The 26,085-nt window shown below is 41.1% G+C and overlaps 1 protein-coding gene across 1 annotated transcript in view; it reads left to right on the top strand.

The window, feature by feature from the left end:
• The window catches only part of NMNAT3 (nicotinamide nucleotide adenylyltransferase 3), a 135,271-nt gene that overhangs the window by 92,077 nt on the left and 17,109 nt on the right, over window positions 1-26,085 (top strand). The window contains exon 3 of the mRNA XM_043875201.1: window positions 21,083-21,266. Within this exon, the coding sequence (XP_043731136.1) occupies window positions 21,083-21,266 (184 nt within the window). The remainder of the gene's footprint in view (window positions 1-21,082; window positions 21,267-26,085) is intronic.

Below are 26,085 nucleotides of genomic sequence, written 5' to 3'. Positions count from 1 at the left end.
CCATCAGAATGTAAGCTCCTTGAAGACAAAAACTGGTCTGTCTCATTCCTACTGTATTTCCCCAGCACCCAGCCCAGCACCTGGCATGTGATAGGCAGTTGGTGAATACTGTCAACTGAGCGAGTATTTTTTTAAATTGGAGTGTAGTTGCTTTACAGTGTTGCATTAGTTTTCGCTGTCTAAGCAAGTGAATCAATATGTGTACACACATTCTTCTCCCTCTTGGAGCTCCCTTCCACTTTCCCCCCCACATTCTACCCATTTAGGTCATCACAGAGGACCTAGTGTATCATGTATAGCGAGTTCCCTGCGCTGTACAGTAGAATTCCACTAGCTGTTTTATACAGAGCAGTGCACATATGTCAATCCCAATCTCCCAATTCATCCACCTCCCATGTCCACATGTTCATTCTCTACGTCTGCATCTCTATTCCTGCCCCACAACTAGGTTCATCTGTACCACATGACCCAGCAATCCCACTACTGAGCATATCTTCTGAGAAAACCATAATTCAAAAAGACACATGCGCCCCAGTGTTCACTGCAGCACTATTTACAATAGCCAAGACGTGGAAGCAACCTAGATGTCCATCAACAGATGAATGAATGAAGAAAATGTGGTACATATATACAATGGAATAATACTCAGCCATAAAGGGAATAATATTGGGTTGTTTGTAGTTTCACAGATGGACCTAGTGCCTGTTATACAGAGTGAGGTAAGTCAGACTGAGTATTTTAATTTCTAAGAGGTTTGTCCTGTTCCCTGATTGTTCCTTTATAGAATATCCCATTCTTGTTTCATGGATGGGATATCATCTCTTGTCTTCTGAAAATACTTGAAGATTTTTGAAGTTAACTTTTGCTTTCTGACTTGCCTTTATGTCCTCCAAGTTCCTTTCCTCCTGATGACTGTTTTGGTCTCTGTCTTTCATGATCAGCACCTTTCTAAAACTGGTCTCTCCCTGGGCTGTCGACTCCCATCTGCAGATCAGGCCCTAAGTGTCATCTGGAAGCTATGGGTGTGTGGCAAAGCTGGTGGTCCTCATGGCATATGTCCAAGACCCCAGAATGTGTCTGTAGGTGTCCAGAGAGATGGCTCCAATCTGGCATTCTCAGAGCCAGACTTAGCCCTCCTGTCTTAAAGATGGTAACTCTTCCTCCACTCAGCTATGCCCAGGAGTCAGGGGTCTCTCTGGTCCAACCTTGGCAGAAAGCAGAAATCTGTTTTTTTTGCCAGGATGGGAGAATAAGTAATCAGTTGGACCAAGGGCTCCTTAGACAAACTCCCAACCAGTCCTCCTGTGTTCAGGCCCTCCGGCACCCTCACTTGGAGGTTGCTGGCTCCTCTGTGCTTGTGCCATGCATGGCAGTCTGCACCTTACTGTCTCCCCTGCCTGCATACTCTGCCAGCTCTGATAGCCTTGTTCATCAGCTCACCAGCTTCCAAAATTGTGTTGACCTTTCCTATTGCTGTTTTCTTTCCCTGCTCTCTTTCCTTGTGATTTCTTACTTTTTTTATTCCTTTACTGCCATCTTGTTAAGAGTTCCAGAGTGGGTGGAGATAAGCAAGCAATTCTTTCTGCCATGTTAAACACGCAGCCACATGTTACTATGTTAGCCCCAAGGTAAGGAAAGGATAGCTTCGTACTAAGTGATGCGCTGGCCATGTTACCCAGAATAAGATGACAAGATCCTTGAGGAGCTCTCAACTTCATGCATGGGAAATACAAAGACAAACAGATAATTATCATACAAGTGCTGTAATAGAGATGTGTCTGGGCCACAGTGAGGTCACTGGAAAAGTACCTCTGTCTAACAGGAGGGAGTGCATGACTGCGTATGTGCTAAGTTGCTTCAGTTGTATCTGACTCTTTGTGACTCTATGGACTGTAGCCCACCAGGATCTTCCATCCATGGGATTTTCCAGGCAAGAATACTGGAGTGGGTTGCCATGCTCTCCTCTGGGGATCTTCCTAACCCAGGGATTGAACCCACGGTTCTTATGACTCTTGCATTGGCAGGCAGGATCTTTACCACTAGCTGCACCTGGGAAGCCCAACAAGAGGGAGAGACGGGGTCACATTAGAGACAACAGAGGGATTGTAGTATTCTGGGGAAGGATAAACACTTAAATTCATGACCATTTAGAGGGCAAGACAGAGTTTTAGCTCAAATTGTTACTTTTATTGACTCTCCTCTCCTGGGAACTATAACAAAGCATTGATTTCTCAGTATATAACCTCCTCTGTCAAAATGAGCTAAGCCATCCCAGGTGACACCTGGGTGTCCAAGATGCTCAGCAGAGCAGCCTGGAGGAGCCCCTGGCCTCCCACCCCCTGAAAAACAGAGATTAAGGTGAAGATTAAATGGATGTAAATTTCCCAAGAGAGTTGACACCCAACAGGAGTTAGTTCTCCTAATCCCCATTTCTTTTAAAGAACAAAAGAGAAAGAACCTTCCATGTGTAATGTGGGACTCATGTGCAGAATTACAACTGCCTTTACTTTCTGTAACACTCGACTTACTCTAAACCACCGTTTCCATGAATGATTAAAAAAAAAATTGGCACTTTAAGGTAACTATCTTCTGATTTTAAACTTATTTTCTTATAGGTCAGTTTGCAATCAATTTTATATTTTCCTGCCTACTTTCCCAAGAGTGAGTTAAGCATTTGAGATGGCTTATCATCCTGGCATCTGAATGCCCTTCAGGTGAGGGATCTGCCCTTGACCTTGGGCGACAGCCTCTGTCTTCTCTGCCTCCACTTTTGAAGCCTCCTTGGCTTCTCTTGGCTCAGGAGCTACTGCTATCAGGACCCGTGCCGGGTTCTCCGTGGTACTGCCAATGCCATGGCCCCTGTCTTTAGGCTGCACACCTGGACCTGTACCCCCAGCTAGTATCACTCCTGACCCTTAATTCTCAGCACCCCGCCCCCACAAGTACGCCTCTTGAGGAGTCTTGGGGATTCTCATGGACCTTAGTTATGTCCTCCTGAAGCTGATGCAGGACTTGGAAGGCTGGGAAGAGGGTGTTTTTCTGACACCATCTCTGCCTATACTCACCACACTGCCATTTCCACTGTGTTGATGCCATTCTGTGTTGGCACAGGGCAATGGGACATGGTCTCCTCCTAGAATTCCAGGTGGGAAGCAAAATGCGTGTCTGTCTCTTCTGCAATTTCCAAACCCAGCTGGATGCCTTCACTATGCCCTCCCCCTCCTAACACACACCAGACTTTGTCTCTGAGGGGTGGTAGAAGGGTGTAGGAAGCAAGCCTCAGTTCAGATCGAAACGCCCCATCACACAAAACTTACCTCCCAAGCTCTTCGCTGCCCTGTTGCTCATTCCTCCACCCACCCACTCTCAGCCCAGAAAGGACCTTCCCTTTTCATTTTCTCTCCTTTTTCCTGGTATTACAATTTATTTTTAATTTTTTGTGGGGGATATTTTAAACACTTTTTTTCTATTGGCGTATAGCTGATTAACAATATCGTGATAGTTTCAGATGCACAGCAAAGTGACTCAGCCAAACATATACGTGTACACCCTCCCATCCAGGCTGCCACCTAACACTGAGCAGAGTTCCCTGTACTGTGCAGTAGGTGCTTTCAGCTAGGAAGATATAACAGTCCTAAATGTGCGCACACCAAAAACCTGAGTCTCAAAATACATGAAGCAAAAACTGGTAAGAGCTGAGAAGGAAAATAAGCAAATTCACAATCATAGGTGGGACTTCAATACTCCACTTGCAGAAACTGACAGAACCGCTAGACAGAAAATCAGCAAGGATATAAGAGAACTGAATTAACACCATCAACCAACAGGATCTAATTCATGTGCATGTAACTCTCCACCAATAACAGCAGAATACACATTTTTTTCAAATAAAACAGGCCATATTCTGAGCCATAAAACAAACTTCAACAACTTTTAAAGAAATGAAATTATTTGGATTACAGTCTATGACCATAATGGAATCAAACTGAAATCAATAAAACAACAGGAAGATATTAAAACATTTGGATATTAAGTATACTGCTAAATAATCCATGGGTCAAACAAAATCTTAAAATAAATTTTTAAAAACATAGAACTGAGTGAAAATGAAAATACATCATATTAGAATATGGCAAATCACTAGATTGTATACCTAAAAATGGTTAAAATGGTCAATTTTATGTATATTTTACCACAGGGAAAAAAAAATGCAACCCCAACAACAATAAACCTTCTTCTTTATCACAAAAAAATTAGTAAAATATGGCAAATAACATAACAGCTAAAGCAGTACAAGAGGGAAATTTATAACACTAAATGGTTATTTTAGGGGGGAAAAAATCAAGAAATAGAAGGCATACATATGGGAAAGAAGAAATAAAACTTTCTCTGTTTACACATAACATGGTTGTCTATGTAGACAATGCCTAGGAATCTAATTTTTTTAATTTCATAGAATAAGTGAGATAAAGATCAACAAACAGGGTTCATCTGGTAGTCTAGTGGTTAAGAATCTGCATGCCAATGCAGGGGACATAGATTCCATCCCTGGTCCAGGAAGATCTCACATGCCACAAGGCAACTAAGCCTGTGCGCTACAACTACTGAGCCTGTGCTCTAGATCTTACGAGCTGAGCCACAACCACTGAAGCCTGCACACCCTAAAGCCAATGCTCTGCAATAAGAGGAGACATGGCAAAGAGAAGCCCATGCACCACAATGAAAAGTAGCCCCACTTACTGCAACCAGAGAAAGCCCATGCTTAGCAATGAAGAGTCAGTGAACCACAATGAAGACCCAGAACAGCCAAAAACAAATAAATCTTTAAAAAAATCACCAAATCAATCACATTTATGTGTATCAATAACAAACATGTGAAAACCAAAATAAAAACATAATACCATTTACAGTTGATCTAAAGAAAATGAAATACTTAGGTATAACTCAACAAAGTATTTATATAATTTTCAAAATTATAAAGTACTGATGAAAGAAATCAAAGAAGACCAAGACAAATGGAGATGTTTACATGTCTGTAGATTGGAAGACTCAAAAAATAAGTAAATAATTCAATGAATGATTTGGAATCAGACTAGAGAGAGAGAAATACAAACTTAGTGAATTGGAATATAGATCAGATGAAATTATCAAGAATGGAGTGAATAGATAGAGATTTGTTTCTAATTCCAGGAAAGAGGGTAAGAGACATGGGAGGTATATATACACAATCAGCTAGAAGAAGAGGACAGAGCACAGGGGACAGAGGCATTTTCTGAAGAGGTAATAACTACGCAATTTCCAGGTCTACTAAAAAAGAGACCAATGCCCAGATTTAAGAGATCTGTTGTTCCCAAAGCAGGGTAAACAGAAATCCCCTGTGTAGTCAAAGGAAATATTAAAAACAATCAGAAAAATGCAGTTTACCTTCACAGAAATGGCAGTTAGATTATAGATGGTTTCGTAACAGCATCAGTTAAAAGTCGAAAAACAGCAGAAACTTCACTTCAAAGGATTGAATAGAAATGATAGCCAAACAAATTAGTTCATATACAGTGCAAGAATATTTTGGGGATGAGAGTAGTATCTTGAAAATATCTTTTCAGGCAGGAAGTTACTAACTTAAGAAAGTTCTACAGGATATATTCTGTCAGAAGAAGAGTGATTTCCAGAAAGCAGGTCTCATATGCAAAGAGAAATGGAGTGCAAAGAAAATGTCAGATACATGGGTAAATGTAAATGAGCATTGGTTGTATAAAACAGAATAATAAGTTCTAACAGGCTAAGGGGAAACAATAGGCTTAAAATATGTACAACACTAGCATGGACAGAGCTCTCCAGTCTTCATGTGATTCAGGAAGAGGGGAAAGGTCTTCATTTACTTTGAATGTGAGACTACATTTAATTCCAAATCAAGGAGGGAAAAAAAAAATAAAAGCCCAAACACAAGCAGGACAAGAGGGGGGAAAAAAAGAAAAAGAACATAAATTATGTGACAAGAAGGAAAATATAAGATGGTAGCTTTAAACTTAAGTCTGTAAGCATTCACATTGAATGTAAATTAACTTATTCCAAGCAAGAGTCAATAACTGTCAAGCTTGACCAAAAAAAATTATTTTAATCCAGCTATAGGCTATTTACAAAAGACTTGCCTAAAACAGAAGTATAGAAATGTTGAACACAAAAAGGTAAAAAAAATACATGACATGCATATACAAATCAAAATAAAACTGTTGGGGACTTTCCTGGTGGTCCAGTGGTTAAGACTCTGTGCTTCCAATGCAGGGTGTGCAAGTTCAATCCCTGGTTGGAGAACTAGGATCCCACATGCTGTACAGTGTGATCAAATAATAATTTTTTTTTTATTTTTTTATTTTTTTTTATTATTTTTTTTAATTTAATTTAATTTTTTTTTATTAGTTGGAGGCTAATTACTTCACAACATTTCAGTGGGTTTTGTCATACATTGATATGAATCAGCCATAGATTTACACATCTTCCCCATCCCGATCCCCCCTCCCACCTCCCTCTCCACCCGATTCCTCTGGGTCTTCCCAGTGCACCAGGCCCGAGCACTTGTCTCTTGCATCCAACCTGGGCTGGTGATCTGTTTCACCATAGATAATATACATGCTGTTCTTTCAAAACATCCCACCCTCACCTTCTCCCACAGAGTTCAAAAGTCTGTTCTGTATTTCTGTGTCTCTTTTTCTGTTTTGCATATAGGGTTATCGTTACCATCTTTCTAAATTCCATATATATGTGTTAGTATGCTGTAATGTTCTTTATCTTTCTGGCTTACTTCACTCTGTATAAGGGGCTCCAGTTTCATCCATCTCATTAAGACTGATTCGAATGAACTCTTTTTAACGGCTGAGTAATATTCCATGGTGTATATGTACCACAGCTTCCTTATCCATTCATCTGCTGATGGGCATCTAGGTTGCTTCCATGTCCTGGCTATTATTAACAGTGCTGCAATGAACATTGGGGTGCACATGTCTCTTTCAGATCTGGTTTCCTCAGTGTGTATGCCCAGAAGTGGGATTGCTGGGTCATGTGGCAGTTCTATTTCCAGTTTTTTAAGAAATCTCCACACTGTTTTCCATAGTGGCTGTACCAGTTTGCATTCCCACCAACAGTGTAAGAGGGTTCCCTTTTCTCCACACCCTCTCCAGCGTTTATTGCTTGTAGACTTTTGGATAGCAGCCATCCTGACTGGCGTGTAATGGTACCTCATTGTGGTTTTGATTTGCATTTCTCTAATAATGAGTGATGTTGAGCATCTTTTCATGTGTTTGTTAGCCATCTGTATGTCTTCTTTGGAGAAATGTCTGTTTAGTTCTTTGGCCCATTTTTTGATTGGGTCATTTATTTTTCTGGAATTGAGCTGCAGGAGTTGCTTGTATATTTTTGAGATTAATCCTTTGTCTGTTTCTTCATTTGCTATTATTTTCTCCCAATCTGAGGGCTGTCTTTTCACCTTACTTATAGTTTCCTTTGTAGTGCAAAAGCTTTTAAGTTTCATTAGGTCCCATTTGTTTATTTTTGCTTTTATTTCCAATATTCTGGGGGGTGGGTCATAGAGGATCTTGCTGTGATTATGTCGGAGAGTGTTTTGCCTATGTTCTCCTCTAGGAGTTTTATAGTTTCTGGTCTTACATTTAGATCTTTAATCCATTTTGAGTTTATTTTTGTGTATGGTGTTAGAAAGTGTTCTAGTTTCATTCTTTTACAAGTGGTTGACCAGTTTTCCCAGCACCACTTGTTAAAGAGGTTGTCTTTTTTCCATTGTATATCCTTGACTCCTTTGTCAAAGATAAGGTGTCCATAGGTGCATGGGTTTATCTCTGGACTTTCTATTCTGTTCCATTGATCTATATTTCTGTCTTTGTGCCAGTACCATACTGTCTTGATGACTGTGGCTTTGTAGTAGAGTCTGAAGTCAGGCAGGTTGATTCCTCCAGTTCCATTCTTCTTTCTCAAGATTACTGTGGCTATTCGAGGGTTTTTGTATTTCCATACAAATTGTGAAATTCTTTGGTCTAGTTCTGTGAAAAATACCGTTGGTAGCTTGATAGGGATTGCATTGAATCTATAGATTGCTTTAGGTAGAATAGCCATTTTGACAATATTGATTCTTCCAATCCATGAAGACGGTATGTTTCTCCATCTGTTTGTGTCCTCTTTGATTTCTTTCATCAGTGTTTTATAGTTTTCTATGTATAGGTCCTCTGTTTCTTTAGGTAGATATACTCCTAAGTATTTTATTCTTTTTGTTGCAATGGTGAATGGTATTGTTTCCTTAATTTCTCTTTCTGTTTTTTCATTGTTAGTATATAGGAATGCAAGGCATTTCTGTGTGTTAATTTTATAACCTGCAACTTTACTATATTCACTGATTAGCTCTAGTAATTTTCTGGAAGAGTCTTTAGGGTTTTCTATGTAGAGGATCATATCATCTGCAAACAGTGAGAGTTTCACTTCTTCTTTTCCTATCTGGATTCTTTTTACTTCTTTTTCTGCTCTGATTGCTGTGGCCAAAACTTCCAACACTATGTTGAATAGTAGTGGTGAGAGTGGGCACCCTTGTCTTGTTCCTGATTTTAGGGGAAATGCTTTCAATTTTTCACCATTGAGGGTGATGCTTGCTGTGGGTTTGTCATATATAGCTTTTATTATGTTGAGGTATGTTCCTTCTATTCCTGCTTTTTGGAGAGTTTTAATCATAAATGAGTGTTGAATTTTGTCAAAGGCTTTCTCTGCATCTATTGAGATAGTCATATGGTTTTTATCTTTCAATTTGTTAATGTGGTGTATTACATTGATTGATTTCTGGATATTAAAGAATCCTTGCATTCCCGGGATAAAGCCCACTTGGTCATGGTGTATGATTTTTTTAATATGTTGTTGGATTCTGTTTGGTAGAATTTTGTTAAGGATTTTGCATCTATGTTCATCAGTGATATTGGCCTGTAGTTTTCTTTTTTTGTGGCATCTTTGTCTGGTTTTGGAATTAGGGTGATGGTTGTCTCATAGAATGAGTTTGGAAGCTTACCTTCATCTGGAATTTTCTGGAAGAGTTTGAGTAAGATAGGTGTTAGCTCTTCTCTAAATTTTTGGTAGAATTCAGCTGTGAAGCCATCTGGTCCTGGGCTTTTGTTTGCTGGAAGATTTTTGATTACAGTTTTGATTTCCTTGCTTGTGATGGGTCTGTTAAGATCTTCTATTTCTTCCTGGTTCAGTTTTGGAAAGTTATACTTTTCTAAGAATTTGTCCATTTCATCCAAGTTGTCCATTTTATTGGCATAGAGCTGCTGGTAGTAGTCTCTTATGATCCTTTGTATTTCATTGTTGTCTGTTGTGATCTCTCCATTTTCATTGCTAATTTTGTTAATTTGGTTCTTCTCTCTTTGTTTCTTAATGAGTCTTGCTAATGGTTTGTCAATTTTGTTTATTGTTTCAAAAAACCAGCTTTTAGCTTTGTTGATTTTTGCTATGGTCTCTTTAGTTTCTTTTGCATTTATTTCTGCCCTGATTTTTAAGATTTCTTTCCTTCTGCTAACCCTGGGGTTCTTCATTTCTTCCTTGTCTAATAGCTTTAGGTGTAGAGTTAGGTTATTTATTTGGTTTTTTCCTTGTTTCTTGATGTAAGCCTGTAATGCTATGAACCTTCCCCTTAGCACTGCTTTTACAGTGTCCCATAGGTTTTGGGTTGTTGTGTTTTCATTTTCATTCATTTCTATGCATTTTTTGATTTCTTCTATGATCTGTTGGTTATTCAGAAAGGTGTTATTTAGCCTCCATATGTTTGAATTTTTAACAATTTTTTTCCTGTAATTGAGATCTAATCTTACTGCACTGTGGTCAGAAAAGATGACTGGAATGATTTCAATTTTTTTGAATTTTCCAAGACCAGATTTATGGCCCAGGATGTGATCTATCCTGGAGAAGGTTCCGTGTGCACTTGAGAAAAAGGTGAAGTTGATTGTTTTGGGGTGAAATGTCCTATAGATATCAATTAGGTCTAGCTGGTCCATTGTGTCATTTAAGGTTTGTGTTTCCTTGTTAATTTTCTGTTTAGTTGATCTATCCATAGTTGTGAGTGGGGTATTAAAGTCTCCCACTATTATTGTGTTACTATTAATTTCCTCTTTCATACTCGTTAGTGTTTGCCGTACATATTGCGGTGCTCCTATATTGGGTGCATATATATTTATAATTGTTATATTTTCTCCTTGGATTGATCCTTTGATCATTATGTAGTGTCCTTCTTTGTCTCTTTTCACATCCTTTATTTGAAAGTCTATTTTATCTGATATGAGTATTGCGACTCCTGCTTTCTTTTGGTCTCCGTTTGCATGAAATATTTTTTTCCAGCCCTTCACTTTTATTCTGTATGTGTCTCTTGCTTTGAGGTGGGTCTCTTGTAGACAGCATATATAGGGGTCATGTTTTTGTATCCATTCAGCCAATCTTTGTCTTTTGGTTGGGGCATTCAACCCATTTACATTTAGGGTAATTATTGATAGGTGTGGTCCCGTTGCCATTTACTTTGTTGTTTTGGGTTCACGTTTATACAACCTTTCTGCATTTCCTGTCTAGAGAAGATCCTTTAGCATTTGTTGAAGAGCTGGTTTGGTGGTGCTGAATTCTCTCAGCTTTTGCTTGTCTGTAAAGCTTTTGAATTGTCCTTCATATCTGAATGAGATCCTTGCTGGATACAGTAATCTAGGTTGTAGGTTATTCTCTTTCATTACTTTCAGTACGTCCTGCCATTCCCTTCTGGCCTGGAGGGTTTCTATTGATAGATCAGCTGTTATCCTTATGGGAATCCCTTTGTGTGTTATTTGTTGTTTCTCCCTTGCTGCTTTTAATATTTGTTCTTTGTGTTTGATCTTTGTTAATTTGATTAATGTGTCTTGGGGTGTTTCGCCTTGGGTTTATCCTGTTTGGGACTCTCTGGGTTTCTTGGACTTGGGTGGCTATTTCCTTCCCCATTTTAGGGAAGTTTTCAGCTATTATCTCCTCGAGTATTTTCTCATGGCCTTTCTTTTTGTCTTCTTCTTCTGGAACTTCTATGATTCGAATGTTGGGGCGTTTCACATTGTCCCAGAGGTGCTTGAGGTTGTCCTCATTTCTTTTGATCCTTTTTTCTTTTTTCCTCTCTGCTTCATTATTTCCACTATTTTATATTCTATCTCACTTATCCTATCTTCTGCCTCCGTTATTCTACTCTTGGTTCCCTCCAAAGTGTTTTTGATCTCATTCATTGCATTATTCATTTTTAATTGACTCTTTTTTATTTCTTCTAGGTCTTTATTAAACATTTCTTGTATCTTTTCAATCTTTGTCTCCAGGCTATTTATCTGTAACTCCATTTTGTTTTCAAGATTTTGGATCATTTTTATTATCATTATTCTAAATTCTTTTTCAGGTAGATTCCCTATCTCCTCCTCTTTTGTTTGACTTGATGGGCATTTTTCATGTTCCTTTACCTGTTGGGTATTTCTTTGCCTTTTCATCTTGTTTAGATTGCTGTGTCTGGAGTGGGCTTTCTGTATTCTGGAGGTCTGTGGTTCCTTTTTATTGTGGAGGATTTACCCCGTGGGTGGGGTTAGACAATTGGCTTGTCAAGGTTTCCTGGTTAGGGAAGCTTGCGTCAGTGTTCTGGTGCATGGAACTTGATTTCTTCTCTTTGGAGAGCAATGGAGTGCCCAGTAATGAGTTTTGAGATGGGTCTGTGTGTTAGGTGTGACCTTGGGCAGCCTGTATGTTGACGTTCAGGGCTATGTTCCTGCGTTGCTGGAGAATTCGCGTGGTATGTCTTGCTCTAAAACTTATTGGCTCTTGGGTGGTGGTTGGTTTCAGCGTAGGTATGGAGGCTTTTGGACAGTCACTTATTACTTAAAGTTCCATGTAGTCAGGACTTTTCTGGTGTTCCTAGGTTTTGGGCTTAAGTCTCCTGCCTCTGGATTTCAGTTTTATTCTTCCTGTAGTCTCAGGACTTCTCCAACTATACAGCACTGATAGAAAACTTCTAGGTTAATGGCGAAAAGATTCTCCCCTGTTAGGGACACCCAGAGAGGTTCACAGAGTTACATGAAGAAGAGCAGAGGAAGGAGGGAGATAGAGATGAGCAGGAGGAGAAAAAGGGGGACTCAAGAGGAGAGAGACAGATCTACGCAGCTGTCTGTTCCCAGAGTGTTCTCCGTAGCCCAGTCACCTACAAAGATTCACAGAATTGGATTGGGAAGAGAAGGGGAAAGGAGGAAATAGAGGTGTTCTGAGGTAGAAAACAGAGAGTCAAGATTGGGAGAGGATAATCTTCGGTTTCAAAATAGGGCTTCTCTTCTTTTTTTTTTTTTTGTAAGGTTATAGTGTATTGAAAATGAAAATTAAGGAGTAGTAGAGGAGTACCAGAGGACTTTAAAAGAAATAAGAGAAAAAGAAAAATAGAAAATAGAAGAGAAAAAGGAAAGAAAAAAAGAAAAAAGAAAAAAAAAAATTTTTCCCCTAATTAAAAAAATCATAAAAATCTATGGAAATGAAAGTTAAGGAGTAATGGGGGAGTAGCAGGGAATTTTAAAGGAAAATAAAAGAGAAAAAATTTAAAAAGAAAAAGAAAAAAAGAAAAAAAAGTAAAAATATATCTAGGAGTTTCTCTGGAGCTGTTGCGGTCAGTGTGGGTTCGGCTCAGTTTCAGATAGCTCCTCATTCCAGCTTACACTTTTCGATATCTACAGGCCCCTTCCGGTGTAGTAGGTGTTTTCTACAGGGATTATAATCTGTTGCACCCGTCCCTTCCGAAGCGGTTCCCTTTGTTTATTTGGCTTCTGTTTGCCGGTCTCTTCAGAGCCTCATTTCCGCCCTGACACAGGCGGCGGAGGTGGACTCTTATTCAGGTAGCTAGTTCCGTCGCTCTGCGGGGAGGGGCTGGCGCTGCTGGGAGGGGCTGGTGCTGCGGGGAGGGGCTGGCGCTGCCGGGAGGGGCTGGTGCTGCGGGGAGGGGCTGACGCTGTGGGGACGGACTGGCGCTGCCGGGAGGGGCTTGCGCTGCAGGGAGAGGCTGGCGCTGTGGGGACAGGCTTGCGCCGCGGGGATGGGCTGGGGCTGCCGGGAGGGGCTGACGCTGCTGGCAGGGGCTGATGCTGCGGGGATGGGCTGGCGCTGCGGGGAGGGGCTGGCCCTGCGGGGGCGGGCTGGCGCTGCCTGGAGGGGCTGACGCTGCTTTCTCCGTCTGCGCTGCTGAGGCTCCCGGCTGTTCTATATGGAGCGCGCCCCGCGCTGCGCGAGGTTCCAGCCCTCGGGTGTTACACAAAAGCGCAGAAGGAAAAGCTGCGCCTGCTCTCTGTGCCTTCCCCGTCAGAGCGGTCCAGGCAGCCAGGGGCTTGGTGGGCGCACTCTCCCCAGGTGTGGCGCGCCCACTCCCTTCCGCGGACCCAGTCTCAGTTTCCGCTGGCGCCAGTCGGGTGCGCGCGCCTTCCGCCCTCCGCGTCCCCAGCCCCAGTCCCCGCCCGCGCCGGTCGGGTACCTGCGCCCTGTGTCTCGCCGCGACCTTCCCCTCCCCCCTGGCTCCTGCCTCCGGCGGGGCTGGGCCGGTCCGCAGCCTGCGAGCTCTTCTCTGGACTTTCTCGGTCTCTTTGTTCTGCGAACAGCCGGTGGTGTGTTCGGGCGGGTTAATTTTCTCTCTCTCTTTTGGTCTCCCACAGTTCAAGTTGGCAACTCACAGGAGCTCCCTCCGATTGTCCTCAGGGCACTCAGGCCCCGACCCTACCCCAAGCAATGCCGCCTAAGACTCCCTTCCCGGGACGGATCTCCGTCCTTAGCTCTTTTGTCTCACTTTTTATCTTTTATATTTTGTCCTACCTCCTTTCAAAGACAATGGGCTGCTTTTCTGGGCGCCTGATGACCTCAGCTAGCGATCAAAAGTTGTTTTGCAAAGTTTGCTCTGCATTCAGTTATTCTTTTGATGAATTTGTAGGAGAGAAAGTGGTCTCCCCGTCCTACTCCTCGGCCATCTTCCAAATAATAATTTTAAAATAAGTTACACTATTGAGGCTAGGGTCTATATTACTATCAGGCATATGAACTTTAGAAAGACTTGATTCACAGATATGATAGAATCACAAATATATAGACACCTAAATAACATATCCTTAAAGTATATGAAACACAAGTTAAAAGAACTAAAAAGGAAAAATGGAAAAATTCACAATCATAGTGGGAGATTTTAACATGCCTCTCTTAGTAACTAATACAACAGACAAAAAAATAAGAACATAGATTTTTAAAAAAGCAATTGGCAGTATTAAGTAGTTGGACAGAACATCATATAGCAATCATAGAATACACATTTTTAGGTACACCTAGAACATTGACTAAAACTGATCATTTCCTAGGACATAAAGCAAGTATCAACACATTTCAGAGGCTTGAAATCAGTAGAGTATGTTCTTCACAGTTGCAACTAAACCAGAAATCAGAAACAAAAAGATTACCAAAAATCTCAATATGTTTGTTTGTAAATAATTCATGGATCAGAAAAGGTATAAAAATAGAAAGTATTTTGAACTAAATGATCATGAAAACTTTACATGCAAGTAAAAAGTAAATGCAAGTAAAGTCATGCTTATAGGGAAATTTTATAGCCAGAACTATATAGGCGTTCCTAACTGTATTAGGAAAATAAGACAAATGGCAAATTAGTTGGTTGCACATCTATCACCATTAGAAAAAGAGCAGCAAACTAGCACCAAGAAAGTAGGAGAATAGGGTTAATAAAAATAAGAACAGAAATTGATGAAATGGAAAACAAACATTCAGCAGAGAAGTTCAATATTGCCAAAGGTTGGCCCTTTGAAAAGACTAATAAGATTACAAGCCTCTGGCAAGATTGAGCAAAGAAAAAGAATGGAAACACAACCAACATTAGGAATGAAAAGAACATCCCTGCAGATGGTATCGACTAAACAGATAAGAGAATATTGGGAACAACCTTATGCCAGTACATTTCAAAATTTAAATAAAATGGACAGAATCCTAGAAAGATGAAAGTTGCCAAAAATTATAATGAAATTAAAATCTGAATTATTTTACAACCATTAAAGAAATTAAATCAGTAGTCAAAAAAATTCACACAAATTAAGCTCCAGCCTCATAAGACTTCACCAGTGGCTTCCACCAAACACTTAAGGGGAAAATATGTTATTCCAAACCCATATAGTCTTTTTTAGAGCATAGAAAAAGGGAACTTGTAACAGCTTTTATAAGGCTAGCATGACCTTGATATCAAAACTTGATTAGGAAATTAAGAGAAAAGAAAATTGTAGACTTCTCTTGCTTCCTAAAAAAATATTACCAGAGTAAATCCATCAGTACATTACAAAGATAATACATCTTGACCTAACTTTTTATCTCAGGAATGCAATGTTAAAGATTAGAAAGTTAATCAATGCAATGCACTATATTAACTGACTAAAGGAGAAAAACCACATAGTCATTTTAGGAGTTGCAAAGAATTCATTTATGACAAAAGCTGTTAAACTATGAATAGCTAAGAATATCTTTTTTATTTTATTATGGTAACATTGATTTATAACATTATGCAAGTTTCATGTGTACAACATTATATTTTTACTTCTGTATACCCTCACCAGACTTCCCAGGTCACACTAGTGGTAAAGAACCTGCCTGCCAATGCAGGAGACATAAGAGATGCAGATTTGATCCCTGAATTGGGAAGATCCCCAGAGGAGGGTATGGCAACCCACTCCAGTATTGTTGCCTAGAGAATCCCATGGACAGAGGAGCCTGATGGACCACTGTCCATAGAGTCACAAAGAGTTGGACACGACTGAGGCAACTTAGCACATATGCTTGCATACCATCACCATCAAAGATTTAGTTCCCAGCTTCACCATACCATTGATCTCCTTTACCCATTTCACCCTCCCTCCACCCCTCCCACTCTGGTGATCACTACTCTGTTCTCTGTTTGTGTTTCTTTTTGTTGGTTTTGTTCATTTGTTTTGTTTTTTTAGTTTATTTTTTATATTTCATATATGAGTGAAATCATACAGTATTCATCTTTCTTCTGACTTACTTCATTTAGCATATTATCCTCAAGGTTCATCCATGCTGTAACAAATGGCAAAATTTCATCTTTTCATGACTGAGTAGTATTCCATTGTATGTTTGTATGTATTTGTACATATATATATATATGGGCTTCGCTGACCACAACTTCTTTATCCATTCATCTGATTAGGAACCTAGGTTGCTTGCATATCTTGGCTGTTGTAAACAATGCTTCAGTGAACATAGCAGTGTGTATATCTTTTTGAATTAGTATTTTTTGTATTCTTTGGATAAATATCCAGAAGTAGAATAGCTGGATCATATGGTAGTTCTATTCTTAATTTTTTTTAGAGATCTCCATACTGTCTGTCTTCTCCACCAAAAGTGCAAGAGGGTTCCCTTTTCTCCAGATCCTCACTCACACTGATTTCTTGTCTTTTTGACAATAGCCATTCTGACAGGCATGAGGTGATATCTCATTGTGGTTTTGATTTGCATTTCCCTGATGTTTAGTTATGTTGAGCTTCTTTTTATGTGCCTAATGGTCTTCTGTATGTCTTCTTCAGAAAAATGTCCACTCACCTCCTCTGCTCATTTTTAAGTTGGGATTTTGTTGTTATTGTTGTTCTTGTTGTTGTATGTGTTCTTTATATATTTTGGACATTAAACATCTCTTTTAAAATAGCATATTTGTCATGACAGACCAGGCTAGGCTGAAGAAACAAACCTCACAAGTTGAGGAGCTTAATACACTAAATAAGGTTTATCTCTCTCATCAGATAAATCCCATGTAGTTTCAGAAGATCTGCAGGATAGTTTCCTCCCAAGCTCAGGGAGGAATCCCTGTGTCTCAGGGATCCTGGTAGGTCCCATAGACTTTGCTATCTTAATAGTAGCTCTCAGATTCACTATGAAGAGCTGGAGGGTCATGCAAGGGTTTTTATGGCCAAGTCTACATGGTGCATACATCAGTTCTACCCACATCCCATGAGTCAGTCGCTTCAGTTATCTCCAATTCTGCGACCCTTTGGAGTATAGCCCACCAGGCTCCTCTGTCCATGGGATTCTCCAGGCAAGAATACTTAAGTGGGCTGCCATGCCCTCCTCTAGGGGATCTTCCCTACCTAGAGATCAAACCCACTCTCCTGCATCTCCTGCATTGCAGACAGATTCTTTACCAGCTGAGCCACCAGGGACTATAACTCAGTCAAATCACAAAAACCCAACCTAATTTCAAGAGAAACAGAAATATTAGCTTCCTATAAGCCCTGAAAGAGGAAAAATAAAAGTGGGTCCTAATGAACATATGGTATGTTCTCTGCCACATGTGAGAAAGGATATCCACAGAAAACTTATAGCAAACATCATATGTAATAACAAAGCTTGGAACTTTTTCCTCTGGCAGTGGGCATAATACAGGATACCTGCTAATACCATTTCTATTCAGCATAATACTAGAGGTCTTAATGCAACAAGAAAAATAAAGTGTTAAAGAATTGAAAATGAAACAGTAAAATTCTTGGTATTTTGGACATAGAAGATTAAGACTCTGAAGGTAAACTATTAGAATTAATGAGAGAGTTTTGCATGCTTACCAGATACACATTCAAGATATCTAAATCAGTTATATTTCTGCATATCAACAAGGAGAAAAAAAAAGTATTTTAGAAGTATCATTTATAGTAGCATCAAAAAATATCAAGAATCTAGAAATAAATCTTACAAAAGATATGTTAAGTGCTGTACAAGAAAATTGTAAGACTTTGTTTAGAAATATTTAGGAAGACCTAAACAAATGGAAAGATATGCCATGCTCATGTAATAGAAGGCTCAATATTATAAAAAGGTCATTTCTCCCTAAGTTGAATTATAGATTTGATCCAATTCCCATCAAATTTCAGCAGGTTTTGGGGGCTGTTTCATCTTTGTGGAACTTAACAAATGCTGTCTAAAATTTATGTGGAAAGTGCAGAGTCAAGAATTGCTGAAATACTCTAGAAGAAGAACAAGTTAGGAAGATTTACTTAATCACATTAAGAAGTGTACTGAAGCTCTATTAAACAAGACAGTGTGACGTTGTCTAGGGACAGTAAATAGTAAACAGAACCACAGAACATAACAGAGCGGAGAAAGCAGCTGGTACACAGATGGACACCAGGAATCCCACGTGGTGTCACTGCAGAGCAGGGGGGTGGAGGGTCTTTTTGGTAAGTGATGCTGGAGTAATTGACTATCCAAATGGAAAATACTTCTAATAGGACACCCATCATGTGCAAAGACACCAATGTGAAAAACAAAACTATAACACTTTATGAGATAATACAGGAAAATACCTTTATAACACAAAATGCACTAGCCATAAAGGAAAAAACCTAACAACCCAACTATGTAAAAATTCAGGACATTGGTTTTCAAAGGATTCCACAAAGAGAACGATAAGACAAGTGAGAGAAGTTATTTAGGACATGTATAACCAGCCAACAAAAGGCCAATATTTGAAATAGTTGAAGAACTTTACAAATCAATGATAAAAAGGCAGAAACCTGAAATAAAGGCAAAAGATTTAAACAGGCACTTCACAAAAAATTAAGCTTGAATGCTTAATAGTATATAAGAATAAATGCTCAGGCTCATTGGTAAGCAGAAAAAGGAACATTAAAATCACAATGAGCCATAACTATACATCCATCAGATGGGAAAATCCTGACAATAACCCTGTATGGTTATTTGCTCGATGGTGTGGAGCAAATGAAATGCTCATACACTGCTGATTGGAGAGTAAATATCTATAACTGCTTTAGAAGATTGTTTGGCATTATCTAGTAAAGCTGCAAATACATCTACCCAGTGGTTTAGCAGTTTCACTCTTAGGAAGGGTACATATCCTAAGAAATATATGCTTGTGCACACAGGGAGACTTGTGCAAGCATTTTCATAGCAGCATTGTTGGTAATTGTCTAAAGCCAGAATCAAATGAACTCTATCAACAATAAGATAGATCAATTATTTGGTATATAATCATGCAATAGAGTATTATGTAGCAATAAAACTGGTTGGACTACATGAATTTTATTAACAAAATGAAAAAGGCTTATTGAAAGAACAATTCAGTATGATTCCATTTTTTTTAAAGTTTCAAAAGCAGGCAAAAATCTTTGTTTTTTCAGGTTGCAAAAATACATGATAAAGTTATAAAGGAAAGCAAGAGAACTATGAAAAAGTGAGAATTGTTGTTGTTCTTGTTGAGTCGCTCAGTTGTGTCCAACTCTGTGACCCCGTGGACTGCAGCATGCTGGTTTTCCCTGTCCTTCACCATCTCCCAGAGTTTGCTTAAACTCATGTCCATTGAGTCGATGACACCATCCTACCATCTCATTCTCTGTCATCCCTTCTCCTCCTGCCCTCAGTCTTTCCCAGCATCAGGGGCTTTTCCAGTGAGTCAGCTCTTCGTATCGGGTGCTTGTGTGCACAGGGAGAAAAGTGAGAATAGTGATTAGCTTTCATCAGAGTGTAGGGGTGGTGATAAGGGACTTCCATATCTTAACCTGGGTGAGGATTAGAACAGGATGTACTTTTTTTTTCATTTATTTTTATTAGTTGGAGGCCAATTACTTTACAATATTGTAGTGGTTTTTGTCATACATTGACATGAATCAGCCATGGATTTGCATGTATTCCCAATCCCGATCCCCCCTCCCACCTCCCTCTCCCCCCCTCCGATTCCTCTGGGTCTTCCCAGTGCACCAGGCCCGAGCACTTGTCTCATGCATCCAGCCTGGGCTGGTGATCTGTTTCACCATAGATAATATACATGTTTCGATGCTGTTCTCTCAAAACATCCCACCCTCGCCTTTTCCCACAGAGTCCAAAAGTCTGTTCTGTACATCTGTGTCTCTTTTTCTGTTTTGCATATAGGGTTATCGTTACCATCTTTCTAAATTCCATATATATGCATTAGTATACTGTAATGTTCTTTATCTTTCTGGCTTACTTCACTCTGTATAATGGGCTCCAGTTTCATCCATCTCATTAGAACTGATTCAAATGAATTCTTTTTAATGGCTGTTATAACTCTTTGTAAAACTGTATTTTTTCATGCTCTTTTATGTGCACGTTTAAATCTTATAATACAATTTTTAATATATCATGTACTAAGTTAAAATATTAACTCCCCTCATAGATATTATATTTCATCCTTCCCACAAGATGCTGCCAAGCAGGTATTATCCCATTTTACAGAAAGGAAAACTGAAGCTCAATTGACTCAGCATTTTATTCTTTCAAATATCTTGGTAACTTGCCTAAGGCTTCCTAGCGAGTGATGGAACTAGAGCTCCCAGCTGAGTCCCGTTCAGAGTCTCTCTGAGCCCCATTCATGCTCTTTCCACAACGGTTCCCTATAGCTTCTACAGTTCACTGCAGCTCTAAACCTGTGTTGCCCTGTTCTGTCGCCGAGCCACGCAGCATTGTTCACAGATGGCCCACATCATTGCCAAAGTAGGTCTTCCCTCCCTTAGCGGCACAGTCCTCCAAAGCCAGTGGTGGCCCTGTGCAGCCAGTTTGCATCCCGCCCCCCCACCCACCTGGTCCAGGGGACGTGTCATTCCTTTGTCTTTGATCCACAGAATCTCCTATTTGAGCTAAGCAGCCCTGTGTAGCTGTTGTCCCATACTTGATTAGAAGAGGCCCACACAGGGGGAGTCATTGTATTCCCCCAAAGTGTTCTGACCCTAAGTGTCCACAGTGCCACCTGGGAGCCTTGCCTCAGCCGGACCCTCCCAGCCCCCTCTCAGCTACTCCAGGTCATAGAAGACTCTGGAGAAGAGGCACATGATGCCTAAGGTAGCACCTTGACCTGACCCAAGGGATCTGACCTGCCCAGCAGAGAATTCCAGTGTTTGTTCCCACTCAGGATAAGGCCCCAAGATTTTTAGTGCCTGCCTGAATTCCAGCGGCCAGGTGGCAAGCCCCCGTACCAGCAACACCTCTGCTCTCCCCTGCCTAGGCAGGTACCAGGTGATCGGGGGTATCATCTCTCCTGTCAATGACAACTATGGGAAGAAAGACCTTGTGGCTGCCCGGCACCGTGTGGCCATGGCCCGGCTGGCCCTGCAGACGTCCGACTGGATCCGGGTGGACTCCTGGGAGAGCGAGCAGGCGCAGTGGATGGAGACAATCAAGGTGCTGAGGTAACAGTGGGCATGCGCTCGTGGGATGGGCAGGGGCCACGATTGTGTCCGCAGAGCCCACAGGGTGGGAGGCACGGATGGAGGGTTGAGTGGGGCTTCAGCCAGATCCTCGAACCCAAGTCATGCAAGTGTTTATCCTTAGAGCAACAGAGACCGACAGGTTCACCTTCTCAGAGAGGCCCTGAGTAAACAAATCACAAACCACTACCCTTCAGGGTACTCTTTGTGGAAAACCCCAGTCTCGATTCAGAAGGCTGAAGCATCCAGGGTCCAGGGCTCCCACTCAGTAGCTGTGTGACATTAGACACATGATAACTTCTCCAGGACACATTTCTCACGTGCAGAATGGGGACAGTATAACCTAACAAGGATCACAAAAATGTAAATCATTTTTCTGACCCAGAACCACATAAGCATACACAGTAAATGAGACCTTGTATTATTGTCATCATCCACTAGGTTGAAAACTGTATCTACATAATGGGCCATCTTTTCTAATTGTACGAATTCTGGGTTCTCTAAATCTGGGCTTTAAAAAGAGCTATGAATCTAGAGATAGTTACACAGGAATTTTTTTTCTTTTAGAATTGCTGTTAGTGTTCAGCATAAGTAATGGAGCGTTTGAAAGCCCCAGCGGGCCCTGTATATGAGGACAGTCAGTATCTGACTTGTGTCTGGGAAACCTTCCTGGGAGTTTGCTAAGGAGGCAGGAAACCCCACCTGTCCTGCCTGTCAGAGGGGACTGTGATGTGGGTCTGCCTGTCACTGACGACAGCCAGCTTGGCTGGAAGGGACTGCAGACTGTGGGCTGTGTCTTTTATTCATAAGGAAGCACTAGACTTGTCAGAGAATAGACACAAGGGGCCAGGTTGAATAATTGGCAGGCCTGCCCATAATTTGGTTTTTACTTTTTACTTCTCTTGAAAGTCACTTTACCTTTAGCAGAAAAAAAGGTAAACATTTAGTTTCCATATCCTGTTCTTATTACCCCTTTGCTGGAGAAAGAGCCAGCTAGAAGTATTCAGTTACAGTGCTTCTTCAATATCTGTTGCCAAATTGAAGGAGAGCAAATATGAAATAATTGTTAGATCTATGCTCTTTTTTTAACATAAAGAATAAATTTACACCTAGATCATCCTTTTAGAATAAACAATGTAGTCAGCTCTCCTTTATCTAGGCTAACAGAGGGGAGTAGAAACAAATCAGATGATCCAACAAATCATTTAACTTTAGTGTGTAGTCAGAAACAAAGAGACACTGTCCTCCTCCACCCTGTGGGAGGCGCTGTGGCCTTGGGCCCAGATCTTGGAGCCAAATTACTAGTGAAGTGACTTGAGGTAAGTGAGACAGGCTCTCTCTTCAACTAGTAAGATAGGGATGACATCATCTACTTCACTGGGATACTGTGTACATTAAATGAGGTGATGCAGGAAAACACCTGGCTTATGTGCTGTGCTTAGTCACTCAGTCCTGTCCGACACTTTGTGACCCTATGGACCATAGCCCACCAGGCTCATCTGTCCATGGAGATTTGCTAAGCAAGAATACTGGAGTGGGTTGCCATGCCCTTCTGCAGGGGATTGTCCTAACCCAGAGATCGAACCCAGGTCTCCTGCATTGCAGGCGGACTCTACCAGCTTAGCTACCAGGGAAGTGCCCACCTGGTTTATAATAGGTGCTTAATAATGTTAGGGGCTTCCCTGATAGCTTAGTTGGTAAAGAATCTGCCTGCAATTCCACTTCTGTTGATAAGGAATACCTTCCCTGCATCCCTAACTGGCCCATAGTTTATTCTCATAACAGATAAGCCATTCATGGATAAATAGGATTTGACCACAGTACCACATATTAATATCCTGCTACAAAATGCAGGCCTAAGATTTACAGGATGCATTCTTTTTCTCCTTTTACTGTATCCTTTAGACAGATGCTTCTCAGCCCTGGCTGCACACCGAATCACCAAGAGAGCTTTCAAAAACACAGAAGCCTGAGTCTTACCCCAGAGACTGGGATGTCATTGGTCTGGGATAGGGTATCAGAATTGTTAAGAACTCCCTAGTGATTCTAATGTGTGGCCAGGGTTGAGGCCCACAGTCTCAGTCACCAAGTGTGTGAATCATGTTTTATGATTAATACCAGGATCAATCAAACCAGTGGTCCCAATCCTGGCTGTAGGACTCACCTGGGATGCTTTTTTTAAATGCTCAACCTCTCCTACCCAGGCTTATGATTTTTCTAGGGTAATAGGCAGGGTCTAGGCATGGATATTTTAAAGGTTCACAAATGATTTATTTTGTGCAGCCAAGGTTGAGAATCCACTGATAAAGGCAGCACTGTTTTATCAGCCAGTTAAGAGTCTTTTCAGTATTTGGAGTGGCCTTCATTAGAAATTTTGTTTAATTACTAATGTTTTCCTAAGATTATCAAAAACATTTTTTTAAGTATGAAAATCTGGTTGAAATTGTAAAGTAAGGTGATTCTAGAAGCATGGTAGAATGCCCTAGAATGCTCATACCCTTTTGCTCCATTTAGTATCCTCTTGGTAGTTCAGATGGTAAAGACTGTCTGCAATGCATCAGACCCGGGTTCAATTCATGGGTTGGGAAGATCCTCCCCCGGAGAAGGAAATGGCTAGCCACTCCAGTATTCTTGCCTGATAAGTCCCATGGACAGAGGAACCTGGTGGGCTACAGTCCATGGGGTTGCAAAGCGTCAGACACAACTGAGCCACTAACACTTACTTGGTGGAGTCAACAGGGAATCTACATCATGGCGACAGTGACATACATCACCATGAAGTCAGTTCACTGTAGGGTTTGTTGAGTGTTCTTTTTCTCCTTCTCAAGTTGCTTATCTTTATTCTACATTTTTAAAAGCTGGGTCAGCTTTCATGCTTTTAGAGCACTTGATAGCTTATTTCACTTGCCCTTTCCCCATGCTGGGCAGGCCTTGGTCATGATGCCGTGTGACGTGGTCCAGCAGCAGCAGCTCATGTGCCCCTTGGCAAATATGAGTCTGTGTTGTCCTCATCCTACAGATGAGGAAACTGAGGCTCAGAGAGGCTAAGTTAACTAAGTTGCACAACAGATAAGCAAGTGTTGGAACCCCAGTCTGTTGGACTCTGAAGCCATACGTATGGCCATCTTAAAAACCAGTGATCTACAGCGGGGAACACCACGTGGCTGACTCTGTTTCTGCCATAGTGACCCTCTGATCAGGCTTACCTGGAGACCAGGGGCTGCTGAGGACACAAAGAATATGCCTTCAGGGTCAGTCATCAGGCCCAAGGCTGGGCACACCAGGGTACCACTCAGGCAAGCAACAAGAGGAAGCAATGACCCCCCACCCCACAAAGGCAGAGTGGAGGTCTGTGAGAAAGATGCATTTGACACTGAAAGTAACCTTTTGTACACCAGAGTTCAGAGTTCCAGCTACTGTTCAAAGTAGGGTCAACTTGAACCAGGGCCTTCAAGGCCAGTAAAAATAAAATGATAATACCAGCTTTTACTGATCACCTACTATGTGTGCCAAACATAATAACTAGGCAGCTTAGCAACTCTCAGAAGTAGATGAGTTTGGCCCCATTTCACAGATGAGGAAACAGGTTCTGAAAGAGTCAACAACATATTCAAAGTCCTACAGTGAGAAAGTAAAGATGGCACCCAAACCTATTTCCATGTGATGTGAAACTCCAGACTAATCTGAGAGTAAATCCTCAAGAGATGGCGCTTTCTAAAACTGAAGCAGTAAGACAATAATGGAGGGACTTTCCTGATGGTCCCGTGGTCAACACTCCATGCTTCCAATGCAGATGGCACTGGTTCACTCCCTGGTTGGGGAACTAAGATCCTACATGCCATGTGGCATGGCCAAGAAAATATTTTAAAGATAAAATTTAAAAATAAAAACTGCAAATTTGTATTTTAAAAAGACAACAATGGAAGCACAGATGAGTCCAGCAAGGCCCTAAGAAGACTCAGGTGAGTCTCTGAGACCATCAGGAAGGACTTTGGACCTGAATTAAATGTATTTATTTTCCCCCTTCCATCTTTTCTGAATTCAGCTGACTTTAGGTAAGAAGTTTCCTAGGTACCAAGAATATAAGGATAAATTAAGTGTGTTCCTGTTCACAATCCGGGGAGGGGGAGAAAGACTGAGAGTAAGGCTGTTAATAACAGCTTGTGTTGATTGGGCACTTTTCTGTGGATGGGCTGTGCTAAGCTCTTTAATTCAGCCTCATTATAGCTCTCTGAGGTGGATACTGTCATTGTCCCCCATTCTACAGATGAGGAAAGTGGAGGCAGATTGCTTAAGACACCCAAGAAGATTCCAGCGCTACTATTTGGAACCAGTATACCAGCCCAGGCAGTCTCATTCTAGAACTTAACTTCTACACTGCACCTTCTCCTAACAATCAGCATCAGCCTCTTCCCCAGCCAGGGAGAAGCCCTTGCTCTTTCATGGTCTTGTGATACTCAGTGTAGACAAGGCTGCCATTAACTTTCCTGACCTAATAACAGAGGTCAGCGAGGCTCTGAGAGTGTTCATGACTCACCCAGCAGCGTACAAGCAGGAGAGCCTACACTTGAACCCAGCCACTCTTACTGAAAATACCTGCTTCTCCCACCAGGCACTTTTCCCCAAACACAGCTCCAGTCAATACAAAATATAGTAGGCGGAAGACGGAAGATCAGATTGACACAAGACTTAGTGCTTACCCATGTTTGATAAAAAGAAGGCACAGGTATCTTGATTTTTCAGAAGAGAGATTGCTAAAAGAACCTGGCCCACCAAATGGGTGCAAGTCTAATCACATCCA

The sequence above is a fragment of the Cervus elaphus genome, chromosome 19, assembly GCF_910594005.1.
Source record: "Cervus elaphus chromosome 19, mCerEla1.1, whole genome shotgun sequence".
Lineage (NCBI taxonomy): Eukaryota > Metazoa > Chordata > Mammalia > Artiodactyla > Cervidae > Cervus > Cervus elaphus.
The sequence above is the reverse complement of the archived record's forward strand: the minus strand, read 5'-3'. Positions and strand labels throughout refer to the sequence as shown.